Source organism: Chenopodium album, chromosome 11, assembly GCF_948465745.1.
Source record: "Chenopodium album chromosome 11, dcCheAlbu1.1, whole genome shotgun sequence".
NCBI lineage: Eukaryota > Viridiplantae > Streptophyta > Magnoliopsida > Caryophyllales > Amaranthaceae > Chenopodium > Chenopodium album.
The window spans coordinates 15625700-15640837 of record NC_137844.1 but is presented as its reverse complement, the minus strand read 5'-3'; the positions used below and the strand labels follow the sequence as shown (position 1 = coordinate 15640837).

General features: G+C 33.7%; 1 protein-coding gene across 1 annotated transcript; it reads left to right on the top strand.

Moving 5' to 3' along the window:
- Nucleotides 1-5316: 5316 nt before the first annotated feature.
- Nucleotides 5317-14223, top strand: LOC145568652 (uncharacterized). The gene is made up of 7 exons (XM_081628085.1): nt 5317-5719; nt 6441-6627; nt 6706-6956; nt 7089-7203; nt 7731-7823; nt 9438-9581; nt 13699-14223. The coding sequence occupies exons 1-7, from the start codon at nt 5334-5336 to the stop codon at nt 13807-13809; spliced, it is 1287 nt and encodes a 428-aa protein (XP_081484211.1). The 5' UTR covers nt 5317-5333; the 3' UTR covers nt 13810-14223.
- Nucleotides 14224-15138: the final 915 nt, after the last annotated feature.

The window sequence follows — 15138 nt, the reverse complement described above, 5'->3', positions numbered from 1 at the left end:
ACACCAAATGTTCTCTCTATAACGTTTCTCAACGACGAATGTGAATAATTAAAGACCTCGTAGAAACCATTTGGAGGTTGTGTTAAACGGCGAAAATCAGGAACATGGTATCGTTCACCTTTAAAAGGAGCCAAAAATCCTTTCATATTCGAATAATCCGCGTCAACAACATAATATTTTCCTGTACATTGTATAATATTAGATAATGACAACATAGTATGATAATGGTAAAGATTATACACATAATAGTTTTATAAATATATACCTTCCGGTGGATGAGGGAAATATTTCTTGGGGGTCTTCCATTGCATCTTTTAAGATTCGATTATCATGAACAGATCCCTGCCACCCAGCAACAAAATGTGTAAATAACATGTCAAAGTCACAAATTGCTAAAACATTTTGTGTAGGGTTACCTTTGCGCCTTATGTAAGGGATTTTATCCTACTCCGAAACAACACATGGAATATGAGTTCTGTCATGACACCAATACAATCCTTGAAATGTGGCCAATATTTATAATTATTTCGTATCTTAGTTGGAACCTCCTTGAAGTTTGGATCAGAAGGTCTTACAATATCTTTAGAAAATCTTGTCATTGCTTTAAGAATTTCATTGAATTTTCTACTTATCTTCACAAACCTCACAAAAAAATCTTGTTTATTCCCTGCACGGACCTCTTCAGCACAACCTCACAAAAATCTTAGTTGTTTCATCAGACCAAGTTGCTTTTGACCTCTTTACTTGTTCGTTAATCTAAAGACAAACAAAGTCATGAAACGTGGAGCATTAAGTATAAGCTTCACCAACCATACACACAACATAATAATGTAATCTGCCTCCCAGGTCACGCTTAATAAATTCTACCAGCATTTTATTGACAAACCTTGCAACATACAAGCATTTCCCATAAAACAATAATTTAGCTTACAAGCATCTAAAAAAATGATCGGCGGTTAAATTATAATAAGAGGTGCATCTTTTTTGTGTACTCTTATCAATCTCTAATGGAACTAGTAAAAAAATCCCATTATTGTTGCTTATAAAAAGTGTTGTGGGATGTAGCAGATTCAGGTTTCAACAATGTAAGACTAATATGACTAATATTATAAGGCTATGGTTTATAAGCTGAACTTGGATGATAGTTTATGTGATTCATTTATCTGGTCTCCTTATGCTTATATATATATTTATGTATAAATCTCATTCATAACATTTTCATTAACTTGTTGATGCATAATGTATAGCTAAACTTTATTACCCACCTTTAAGAAAGGTTAGGTAATGGTTCCCTGTGTATCAGTTCTTACAATAAGAATATGATACTATGACATCATAACCTCATAACTATATTTCAACCATTCCACTATCACCTTGTCTGGATATAATTAAGTAAGTAAATTTGGCACCAACACAAGCAATGGATTTACTAAATAAACATCCAACTACGTACATATACTACACCATTGTCAAATCATTTTCTTATCAATGAACTCATGCCTGACTAAAACATTCTCATTCTTTCTAGTAAATTATTAATATTGAATTTAATTGGTTCAAACAATCCAAAATGTACTATTATACATATATTTAATTACAACCACTAAAATTGCAATTGACAATGAAAGAACCCAATTTGAATAAATTGAATCAAAATTGAAAATTTCAAGATCTATTTTCTGGATCAATTCAATTCACGAACCTCATTGATAGAACTTCTTGTTCGTGAAGTATTGGGATGATTTGGATGAGGAGAACCACTCAGATTTATATCTTTCTCCTATTTCAAAATCAATGTAAAGAAATTAGGGTTCTGCCCACAAAAGAGAAGAAATTTCCATAAATAAAAAAAAAATTACCTTATAATTGCTTGGTTGTGTGCTCTTGGGTGGATGAAATGGTGGCGTCGGTGGTCTGGAGGACCAGATTGTATATCGTCGAACTCCGTTGACGTTTGGCCTTGAAGAAGTACACGAGGGGTTTGTGTTTCTAAAGAGAGAAGAGCTCATATGTTTTGAGAGAGGAGATGAGAGAAGAGGGGTTTCTTTTTTTTTAATGGGATATTAGAGGTCTTTCTGTTAAGGGTATTTTTGTCCAAAAAAAAGTTTCATTAAGTGGGAAAATAGCTCTCCGAGAAATTGATGTAGAGAAGCTCAAAATTGGTGCTTCTCATTTTACTCACTATAGAAGTTGTTTTGGGCTTCTTGAGAAAGTGTTTTTGTTTCTTAAAAAACCCTTGTTGGCCCACTTTCTATTTCTTAGACCCAAATTTTAAGGTGCACCATGCCTTAATTTTGAACATTTAGTAAAAAATTCAGAAAATTGCAAATTTTTAACATTTTGTAAAAAATCTGAACATCACAAATTTTGAACATTTAGTAAAAAAAAAATTGAACAATCGCAATGCACCACGCCTATACTTTTGAACATTTAGTAAAAAAGATCTGAACATTCGCAAATTTTGAAAATTTAGTAGGAAAAACTGAACATCGCAAATTTTGAACATTTAGTAAAAAAAATTGAACAATCACAATACACCACGCCTATACTTTTGAACATTTAGTAAAATAATCTGAACAATAGCAAATTTTGAACATTTAGTAAAAAATCTTAACAATCTCAAATTTTGAACATGTAGTATATTAAATATACGAATTTTTCACGAAATACCACTGAGTTTTAACAAAATTCACCAAATACCACCAACTTTTTTCAAATTCACCATACACCATTCAGTTTTTACACATTATCACACAATGCTTATTTTTTTAATGGACGTTAGGTAACTGTTTGTGTAATTTTACAAATTCACCATATACCACTCTAAGAAATTTTTTTTCACCATATACACACTAATAAAACTTATTTTGCCATAATAATAATAATAATAATAATAATAATAATAATAATAATAATAATAATGACTACTTTTCCACCTAGGCAACTTACACCACCACCAACAAAACTTGTCGGAGGCTTGAAGAAAATCCTATGGTGTTTTCAGCAAGGCTATGCAGGCATCTGTTGCAAGGCTTGGAGGCAAATCCTGACATTATAGTGGATTCATTGCGGAGAGTGCATGTATAGAAAGATATTAGCTTAATGTGAAGTTGAGGTTATTCTACAAAGTGAAGGCATTTTTTTGGGTGCAAATTTATGGGGGTTTTGCTGATTCGTATGGACTGTTACCCTAAGATGATTAAAGCTACAAATCATGGATCCTATGCACTTGTTACCTAAACTGACAGTGGAAATGAAAGATCAAAATTCAAGGCTTGTTTTATTTCATTTGCAGCTTAGGTAGGGATTTTTGGGTGGATGTAGACCCATCATAGGCATAGATGGTGTACATCTTAGTGACTATTATAAAGGCAAGACATAATGCTCACTGCAGTTGCAATTGATGGCAATAATGAAATTTTTGTCATAGCCTACAATCTTGTTGATACAGAAAGTATAGATAGCTGAACATATTTATTTAGGAACCTCTGGATTTTGTTTCAGCAATATGGATGTCAAAAACATGACTGGACATTCATTAGTGACAGAATGAGAGTAAGTAACTATATATCCATGTTCTGTTTTTGTACCAACCTACACTAACTACTTTTGTTTCTTTTATGAAGGGTGTTGAATCAGCTCTGTTTGAAGTTTTTCCAAGACTAATAACATTTGGAGATTCATAACATGAGGATGAGAATTTAGAATGTGTGGACATGTTTACAAATGAACTTAGTGGTGTGATTGTGCTTTAACTCCCTATAGGTAGCTGCTTTTATTATACATAAATTAGCCGTTAGAAAAGGCAATGGCTTATTTTATTTTATTTTATTTTTTTAAAAAAAGAAAGTAGCCGTTATTATTTTTGGGTATATGGTGAAATAAGTTTTATTAGTGTATATATGGTGAAATAAATTTCCTCAAAGTGGTATATGGTGGATTTGTAAAGTACCATAAACAGCAGCTTAACGTCCGTTAGGAAAATAAGCATTGTGTGATAATGTGTAAAAACTGAATGGTATATGGTGAATTTGAAAAAAGTTGGTGGTATTTGGTGAAGTTTTGTTAAAACTCAATGATATTTCATGAAAAATCCGTTAAATATAACACTATATAATAAACATCAATTTTTTTAAAGAAGTTTGTATGACTCGTAATAATTCAATAATTTTGTAATATAAACTGAACATTTACTGTTTATAAAATGAACATTTTTCTTTATAAAATGTGAACATATAAAATTGCAGGTTTATGTTCATTTTTTGTGACGTGTTCATATTTTTTTTTTACTAAATGTTCTTTTTTTTTTTTAAATTGTTCAAATTTTTTTACTAAATGTTCAAAAGTATAGTCATGGTGCACGTATGGTGCACATTATAACTATTATTTCTTAGATAAAGAAACACTTGTAAAATAAGTTGTTAAATTATAAGACCCTCTTCAATGGTGAGACCCGAGTGAGTATTTTAGGAGAGAGAGAGAGAGTATTTTTTGCAATGTATTCCAATAAGTTGATATCTAAACTTATCAACTCTAAAAGAAAGTCGCTAAGTTTGAATACTCAACTTTGATTCTCATTTGACAAAAAGTGTGGGGTCCTTGTCAATATTCTAATATATTTTGTAATCATTAATCAATCAATATTATATACTAAAGTAATCACCAGCCTTATCCCAAAAGTACACATGTCGCGTCTATATTAAAAAATTTCCCTCCAAAAACTTTTTTTTCCCTTAAAAATATTAAGATAATGTATCTTTTAAAAATAAAATCTACAGCCTAAACAATAACCTAAAAAATAGAACAATTACAACTACTTCAAATAAATAAATAAAAAATTCTTTGCTTTATATATATAATATATAAAAAAAAAAGAAAAAAAGAAAAGAAAAGTGAGATACTTGATTAAAAAAGATTATACACAACGAACAACGTAGAGTCATAGTAATTTATAAAAAAAATAAAATAAAAAATTAGTGAGCATCCGAGCATTATTCGGGCAAAAAACTAGTTTGTTTAAGTTTTACTTTTTTTTTTATATATATATTTTAATCTTATAATATTTGATATTAAAAAAGAAATGGATTTGGTGGGCCATAAATTAAAAGTGACATTTGTATATTTTTAAAGAGTCTCACCATTGGAAAATTATGACTTATTAAATTGAAAAGTGTGTACACCATTGGAGGTAAAACCCAGCTCATTTTGTATTTCAATACTCAACTTGAGTCTTACTGTTGGAGATGGTCTGAACAAAATTGTATTTGAAAATTTGAGTTTCAAATTCCAACCAAATCTCCCAAACCGAACGCTGTAGTAGGCGTAGCAACACAATGCCGACGCACGAAATCCGGCGAGCATACAAACGCCCAGCAATCTCCGACCAGCAAAAGAGAAGAGAACTCTCTCTCCTCCGCCAACAACAAAGCCGCGCTGACGCTCAATCCCATGCTCGCCGCCTCGCTTCCACTCTCTTCTCTTTCAATGAACCAACCCCCTCCACTTCCTCCGCCATTGACGACGACAACGCTTTCGATATCGATATCGATACCGAACCCGAAGAAGAGGAGGATCATCAGAATGCTCCTCAGCTTGAAAATATAAAGGATGTTCGACAAGCTTCTAAGCTTCGTGGTCAAGAATCTCGGCGTTGGTTTGCTCGTCAGTTGATGCTTCCTGAGTGGATGATTGATGTTCCTGATCGCCTTTCTCAAGACTGGTTCGAGTTTTTTTGCTTTGTTTATTGAATTTTGTTTACTGGGTGAAATGTTTTTATGGCTTTTGTTAACTTCTGTTGATGGGTATTGTTTAGTTTACTTGGAATTGAATGATTGTGTGATGGGTTCAATGTGGATTTTTGTAAGAATTGAGGGTTTAGTGGAGGAATGTTTTGCAGGTCGGGTTTTTTTGAACACCCCTTGTTATAGATGAGTTTATAAGGGTTTAATTTTGAACTCTGGTAGTAGTGGTGGTGAAGTGGTTTTATTAGGGTTTAGTGCTTGGAATGATGAAATGATTGGAATCTAAATTATTTTGGATATTGTTTTGAATTTTTAAACTTTAGTACTTTGGAAATGTTGATGAGGTTAGGAAAGAGTAGGCAGGAATTCTATGTTTGTTAGTCCTTCTTGTATGGAAGGGAAAGAATAGCATGGTCGTGAGATGGAATACTCGTGGTTGTACGGAGTTTGTTTATTTGAATACAATTCTTCAAAGTCGGCTTTAGCAGAAATTGTATTGAATTAATAATTTGTATACTCATCTTTCCCTCAAAAAATTATTAGTTTGATTTTTCAAACTTTGTTCATATGAGCATGGCTTCACTATATCCTATATGATATCTAATTAAATTGTTTGGATTAGATATTACAACTATATGATTTTTTATGGGTGATTGTTTGGTTAATTTTTAATCGTGTCTTGAATATATATTTTTGCAGGTTTGTATTAGCTAGGCCGGCTGGGAAGCGATGCTTTGTAGTTTCCACCAATGGGACTACAATTAGTAGACAACGTAATGGCATAGTGTTGCATCATTTCCCATCTGCTCTACCTTGTGGAGCCAGAACGAGAGGGAATTCTGGATCTGGCCAGTCGTATTGTATACTTGATTGCATATTCCATGAGGTGAGATTGTCATTCTTAATATTCATGTTTGTGATTCTGAGCGTATGTTTGTTCTCTTATTGATGAATGTGAATACAGGTAGACCAGACTTACTATGTGATCGACATGTTATGCTGGGCAGGATACTCTCTTTACGATTGTAATGCGGAGTTTAGGTTTTTTTGGTTGAATTCCAAGCTTGCCGAAAGTGATGCTTGTGGACCACCTTCACAATATCATAGGTTTCGGTTTAGTCCAGTTCCTGTACATAGCTGTGACCAGAGCGGACTGCTCTCAGCATATGCAGGCCGAGTACCTTATGTAAAAGATGGTCTCTTATTCTATAACAAGTAAGACTCTACTACCTATTTGCTGGAATTGTTTGCTCAAATGGCCTTCAAATTTCCATTTGTTTGACTGCATATTTTCACCAATTAGGATCTCCCAGTAACCTAGTTCTGTGGTACTTCTGCCTTTCTTAGGCATGCACACTATCAACCAGGAAATACACCGCTTACGTTAGTCTGGAAGGATGAAAAATGTAGCCAATATGTTATTGATACAGATAATAAAGGCGAAGTGCCAAGCAAACAACAGGTAATTATTCGAAAATTTTCACCTTATTAACCCTTGGCTTCCAGAAGTGCCATTGAATGGCATTGGATCTGTGTTGCTGCCATGGTATTTTAACTCTATCTTCTGAATTTGTTGTTTAGAGATTTTTTTGACGTGTCAGGATTTATGAGATGTGATTTTGCTAGGAAGTCAATAGCAAGTGTCTGAATATTTTAACTTTTTATTTGGTCATTTTCTGTGCTGTTGTTGTTGTTGCATCTTAGAAAGGAACATACTAAGGGGAAAGATACCCTTTGTGACCATGTAGAAAGGCTGTGTTCTGATGAGTACAGCGGGTCGGAAACATGGATGAATTTGAATTATTAAATAAATTCTTCCCCAATCTTGGGAAGTCATACAAACAGAGTGGGATTAGTCCAGAAAACATTGGAAGTTGGATGCATTAGTCAGTTGCTCCTCTTATCTTTTGGCGCTAATTGTTTCAATCCTCTGTACTTAGTAATTCAAATACTCGTGTTTCAGAACTTATCAATTATCTTTATGAACAGGTGGTCTTAGAGCTACAAAATGATGGAAAGGTGATTACTTCGGATGATCCTCCTGTTGTATTTGGCTGCCTAGATCAGGACTTTCAACAAAAGGTATGTGCATTTTGGTACTTGTGAAATTTCACTTTTATTCTTGTCTAGTGTTGAAGATAGTACCATAGGTCTCAATCTTCAGCTCATATTGATGAATTTCATTATAATTGAGTTATGCTTTATAACTCTTTGTGTGGAAAAAGTGCTGATTGTCATCGTTAGCTTAAAGTTGAAAATTTGTATGTTGAATTTCATTATAATTGAGTGATAATTATTCCTATTTGTGTTGATCAGAGAGGATTCATTGGTCAGCATTAAGTGGTGGTAGAGATCTTGAACCCTTTTGAAGGGTAGGGGGGGGGGGGGGGGGCGGGGGGCGCTAGGGTGAAGTTCGAACCCTGCAGGATTGAACCTTGATCATCACCAATGTCTTTGCTTGGTGCCACCATGAAATATTCTTGCGTTATATCTTGCATTCCTCCTTTTCTACTGTGTATGAATATCATATTCGTTGGGTGTTTTGATGGACTCTAGCTACAGTGGCAGTGATAGTGGGTTAGAAAGTGGGACACTGTGGGTGAGAGGGATCAACTGAAGGTCGTGGTGGGATGCAGGAAAAATGGGTTCTTAGCATCAGGCAGTGATGGCTTATGGAGGAATAAATGTGGTGAGCTGTGAGAGGAAAGGTTAGAGCTCATTTATTGAAGATTGAAAATGTTTTTTCTTTTTTTTTTTCTTCTTTTGGGTAAGGAATTGGGGTGGTTGTGGGAAAGAATTAAACACAATCAAGTGGAACAAAGAAAGTAGAAAAGGAATGGACAACTAAATTGAACTAAATGCCTGCAAATTTAAACTAAGAGATATATTTTTTTTCTTTACCAAAGCCTCCACAAAACTCCTTTAAAACTTTCTTGAATTTATTTTTGGTTCTCTTATAGAACTCCCTTAATTTTTCTTGGATGCTCTTTCTTTTGCTCACTTTACTCACCTTTTTTCAAAGTCTTTCAAATGATATTCTTGTTATGTCACTTTCTTTATAGTGTACGGTTCCTTGTGACAATTCATGTTAGCCGACCCCAAATCATTTTGTGAATAAGGCTGTTGTTGTTTACTGTAGCCTCCGTCACCAATTCAGCAGCCTTAACACCCCAAACTGCTGCCTACTATGGTCCGATGTTTGACATTATGAACATTTGTTTTTCCTAATATGTGCCAGGCTTATACAAAACAACTATCTAGTTATTACTTCTATCACTGATTGGTGTACTGAATTTCTTATTAGATACTTAGTCATGGTCTCATGGATCTTTGAATGAATTAAAAGGAAAAAAGAGATAAAGAGAAAACATGTCTCTAATAATTTGAATTTATTAAGACATCAAGCATATTCCTGTGAGCTGTGACATGATCACTAACACATCAGGTATTGTTGGCAAGGCGAACATTCATGGATGCTTCTGAGAATCTAATATTATCTGTCAGAAACATTCTGTTCTATTGGCTAGACGGATTCAAAATGAGTTTTTTTTGTAGATAATTTTGTTTTGTGTGGTCATTTTTATGTTAAATGATGTATCATTTGCTTGTATTCTTTTCTGTGCTGCTGTAGTCATTTGTTGCTGATAATGATGTTGGAAGTATTTTTTAATTCAGTCATTGATTTAATTTTTTCAGTCAGGATTAAGTCCAGGTAATCTTCTGCGTTTTTCAATCAATGATGGAGGATTGACTTTCGTTGATGGGAAACTTGAGAAGGCTGATTTACAATTCCAAGATAAGCCCAACCGTGCTCGCGCTTTTGCTGACAGTTACTCAAAGGTCAGTTGGAAAAGCTTTTAGATATTACTGTATTCCTCTTCCACTCAATTTAGATATTACCACTGAAGCCTTGGAGTGTGTTTTATTTATTATTTTTATTTTTTATTATGGTCTTAATTTTTAATTTCAATATGATCCTCAAGTGGTTTTTACTTTTGAGAGAGAAAATGACCGCGTTGATGCAATTAGCAAAATTTGTTACAGTCGTGTATTTCTTCTTTCCGTATAGTAGTGTCAATGAAAGAATTTAAATCAAGCTACCATCATTCATATTAAACCATTGTATGACCCTTATTTATCCTTGATTGAACATATGGGAGAAAAAGAGTGGGGAAAAAGGAATATGAATGAAGAAAATATTCCATCCACATTTACCCCTCTTTTTATGTTTTCATATTTTATGTTGTCAAACATTGCTGTCAGTTGAATTATTCCATCCAGTTGTCATTTATTTCAGTTAAGTGTCATACTGCCATTGCCTTAATTGTTATTAATAACAATGTTGATCCAGAGAACCTTCCCTTTCCTCCCCTCTTCTTTCATTGTTGATCATCAATCACCGGCCTGTCCAGCCATGCTGGCCTCAATTACCACTATGTTCAGTCTTTATTCTTTCTCATCCCATCTTCTCCTCCATTTCCTAATCTCTTTCACCTTCCCGCTCCGCTAAAATTTAGGATATTGAACTTAACGATCAAGATTTAAATTGATGCTGATTGGACTTTTGAGTTGAGGAATAAAGTTGGACACTAAAAAATTCCAACACTAAGGCCTAGATTAATGTCAAGTTCTTTACTCTCCACATTACCCAAAATCCTACATTTGAGACAAGATTCTTCACCAACAACAAACAAGAACTCTGAATGACTACCTTTGATGGTATTTCCTGGAAGAAGCTTCTAATTGGATTTTTGTCATGCACATTCAACATCTTATGATCAATACAACACTAGGAATGACTCACCTAGACTAAATATTCCTCATGGAAAAGACTCATTGGCTGTTTCTATTGAGAATAGTAGAAGCAAAAATACAAACAATAAACAAAATTTAAATGAACGCATTAGAGGTATGCAAAGACAATGATAAACAATATTTTATGTGGAAAACCCCTCTGAAACTAGGAGGGGGATAACTATGAACTGCCAATAATTATTATTGACCCTCACAACGCCCACACCTCCTAAGAACTCTATTCTAGAAAGCTAAGAATGTTTGTAATCTCTCCTTGTTGTGCATTGAATAAAGAACACCATGACCTCTTTATACAGAGATGGAGGTGTGTATTCCAAATTCAATCCTAGATCCAAATACAAAGGATAATAGGAATATAGAGGTAGAGGTGTGTATTCCAAACTCAATCCTAGATTTGCCGTTATGCGGCAATATTTAGCGAGTTGTGCCAATCATGACGTGGCGTGACAAATTGTCTACGTATCTTGGCTTAATTCTCCCTCTTTTTTTCTTCTCTTTCCTTTTCCATCTTCTTATTTTCCTTATTTATTTTCTTAAGGAAACCTTTGCTTTACTTATTTCCTTTTTTTTTTCCCCTTTTCTTTTAGGTTCCCGTTTGTTTTAATAGAAAACATTTTATTGGGAAAATGATTTTTCATGGAAAATAATTTTCAAGGGAAAACCCAATAGTAAAATTAGTTTTCCTTACAAAAAAAAATATATAAGATGGGATGAATAAGAGCGGATGGGAGAAGATGGATGAGAGGAGAGGTAAGGGATGTAAGGAGAATGGAGGAAAAAGTGGCATGCCTTTCTTTTAGAAGGAAAACATTTTTTACTCATGGGAGAACTATTTTCCATCTTTGGAAAAAAAATTTCATCCCTTTTCTAACCAAACAACGGAAAATGAGAAAATCATTTTCTTAGAAAATGTTTTTCATCAAAACAAACGGAGCCTTAATTTTTTAAAATGAATTTAATCTTTTTTTGTGTTTTTAATATTATGAGGAAACTTGTCTCATCAAAGTTTTCCTTTATCTTCTTTTTCTTCTTTGGGATTTTTATAATTTTCCTTTCTTTTATTTACTTTCTTTTTTGAGGAATTTTCAAAACTTATTTTCTTTTTTGGGGGGAATTGTCAAACTTGCCTCTATTTGTTTCTTTTTTTTTTTTTTTTTTCGGAATTTTCACGTTGAGAATTTTCTAATTTTCTTTTTTCTATTTCGTTTTGTTTTCTGTTTTTGGGAAGAAAGTCGGATACCCTGCACTTGTGAAATAAAAACTAGCATTTAGCTCGTGTAATGCAGGGGTTAAACTTGTTGGTTAAATGTTTGCCAATTCCAAGATCAATTTGGATCCTTAAGGAGTAAAATGGCCGCTAAAACCTTAACCGAACATTTTTCAACACGTGAACCGATGAAAAAATTGAATTGGGTTGCAATTTACAATTTATAACAACTTTTGGGATGCAATTTGCAATTTTTTTTTAAATGGCTACAATTTGCAAAATACTAACATTAAATGGCTACAATTTACAAATTTTCCAAAAAGGAAATGGAGGAAGTAATAAAATACAGCCGCAAAAGAAAAGTGGAGTAAGTAATAAAATACGGAGGGGGTAGTTAAATTTTCTATCTATTTATCTATTTATCTATTATATTATCTACAAATTACATTTGCTATCAATTATTTAGCTATGTTAAAAGTTCTTAGACCTTTGAAGTAAGTATGAATTACATTTGAATACTTGTTGTGTACACAGAAATACATATTTACAAATAATAAACCATCATGCATTGGGCTTAAGATTACCTGTTAGATTGTTCTCATCAGATTGTGCAGTAATTAGCAATTAGCTGGGCCAAAAGTCTAGCAATAAATTAAGAGTTTTGAACTAATAAACATCAACATCACTTATAAGTACATTGTATCCCAGCTTGCCTCTAATCACTTTGGCTAGTAAACAGGAGAAGAAAAATCCTTAATTATCTTACTGTATTTTCAATTATACCTTCATCCAAACCTCACTGCTTACACGAAATTCTGGTTTTGTGAAGGAACACGAGACATGGGTAAGCTCTCTTCTATTCTCATCTTACCTCTCTCATGCCTCCCTCTAGAAGGACCACCATGTCTGTCATCCTTTACTCTCTCTCTCTATATTATACCACCAAAGTCTTAAAAATGTTGTTACCACTCTAGGGGGGATACGTAGTAATATTCTTTTAGGGTGTAGCTTCGGTTGTTATTCCACATGTCAATACTTGGGATGAGGAATTTCATCAATATTCCATTTTAATACGGGCCGTTGAGAATTTGAAAATCTATGTCATTCCAGCTTCTCTCATGAGTCTAATCTGATTTCGACAATTTAATATCCATTTCTTCCTGAATTTCTCTATGTTTTGCTTAGTGAGACACTGAGACACGAAGGATATGGCAAGGGGAAAAAAAATGTTTTAGCTATCTGAAAAAACTACTACATTGGGGTCTGGAGGAATAAAAAGTGCCACCATGAAGTCAAATTGGTAATATTGTGTGACACTCCATCTCATGTTTATATTTTTGGCATATTGGGAATCAAGAGCTGTTCCTGCATGCCCAACTTTTCTGTATAGTCACTTTGCTTTGACTTTGGGCTCTAAGAATTTGCTATTTCTTACTCACTTTGCTTCTTATAGAGTTAAACTTGAATAATGTGATTTTAATGAGATATAGACCTTCAACAGTTGCCTGTTTTGTGTTGCTGACGTTACAACCAAGTGTTGCCTGCTCTTTGTCCAAGGAGAGAGTGTATTTTGGAAGAACTGATCCTTCTCTAGCACTGCTATTTTACCTTTCCAAGGCCTACTTTTCTGCTTTGAAGCCCTAAGCATTCAGAGCTTACCACATAATATATTGCCAGTTTACCACAAAGCAAAGCCCTAGGATTTATAAGTTGACTATAAATGTTAATTGAAGTTTATTCTTTTGTATTTCTCTACTGTATTTGGAAGGCCCTTGAAAGAGGCAATTCTTCTCTTTGGCTACATGAAGATCAAATCTTCTGCCACTTCAAGAACTGTGAAGATGATTTTTCTCCCTAGGTATTAGAGTTAATCAATTGATTGTTAGTAAAATTGGATAGTTTTGTCTCCTAACTGTTAGATCACTACTTTTGCAGGTTGTATTTCAATACATGGCTCGGCGTTCTCCTCTTAGGATTGATGATTTGCTAGGATCCATCAACTCACAAAGTGACCAAGAAAATAAAGATGTTGAAATGTCAGGCTGAGAAAAATCCACAAAAGCCAACTATGTCATTCTTTAACGGCTTAACGTTAGCCTGGTTGAGAAAAGTTGATGCAGCAAGTCATTTTCTACGATCACGGTGTTCTCGGTCAGAAAGAATAACGTGAAGGCTGCCTTGTGCTATCTGTTGGTTTGCCACTGAGATTTACTCCTAGTTTGAGTATGATGAAGGATGATCATCAATAATACTTCGGAGATAATTTTCACCGTTAGCCTCATTTGCTACTCAGGAAGGTTCTGACGTTCTGTGATCCTTTTCCTTACATCTTATGCTGAAATTTTGTTGTTGTAGAGATGTCAATTAAGTTCAACTATATTCAGGTGAAAAGTCATTCCATTATTTTTCGGAACGGTTCAAGTCATATTCAGATTGATGTTATATTATTATATTAATGATAAATCAGTCAATGCTTGTCAATTTGGTGGAGTTCACGAATTCAATTGTTTTGTACTCCCTCCGTCTCCGAAAGAACGACCCATTTGGGTTGATTTTCGGGTATTAAGAAACTTAATTTGCAAGTACAAATGTATGGGAAAACACAAGTCAACAATAATTTGCAATTAATACCTAGAGAGAAAAAATGAAGAGGGAGAAAGAGGGGGACAGAAAAATTAACAGTGGCAGGAAAGAGAATAAAAGTTTAGAAATTTAGAGAAATGGCACAAAGATCTAAAAAAAATACAAGGGTAAAATAGGGAGAAAGAACTACATGACAAAAATATTTGAGGATATATTGGTAATTTTGTGATTTTAATAGTTGTTGGGAAAAACAAATGGGTCATTATTTTTGGGACTGAAATTAGGCTATGGATCGTTCTTTCGGGGACGGAGGGAGTAAGTATATTTTATGAGTAATGTATATTCTAGTGTTACTGTAAAATAACTTATCTTTTGATCATCCATATCTTTTTTAAGGAGTATGTATAAACATAAATATATTTTTCTTAAAAAAAAGTTGATACTCCCTCCGTTTACGAAAGAATGACCCATTTGGCCTAATTTCAGTCCCAAAAAGAATGACTCATTTGTTTTTCCCAACAACTATTGAAATCACAAAAATACCAATATATCCTCAAATATTTTTGTCATGTAGTTCTTTCTCCCTATTTTACCCTTGTATTTTTTAGATCTTTGTGTCGTCTCTTCTCTAAATTTCTACACTTTTTTTCTCTCTCCTGTCACCATTAATTTTTCTGTCTCCCTCTTTCTCTCTCTTCATTTTTTCTCTCTAGATATTAATTGCAAATTATTGCTGACTTGTGTTTTCCCGTATATTTGTACTTGCAAATTAAGCTTCTTAATACACGCGAA

Excerpts from the sequence above, each read along its gene's own strand:
- LOC145568652 (XM_081628085.1), top strand. The coding sequence starts at position 5,334 with ATGCCGACGCACGAAATCCGGCGAGCATACAAACGCCCAGCAATCTCC. Across the intron at positions 5,720-6,440 it reads GATCGCCTTTCTCAAGACTG|GTTTGTATTAGCTAGGCCGG; the intron begins GTTCGAGTTTTT and ends ATATTTTTGCAG. Across the intron at positions 6,957-7,088 it reads GGTCTCTTATTCTATAACAA|GCATGCACACTATCAACCAG; the intron begins GTAAGACTCTAC and ends TGCCTTTCTTAG.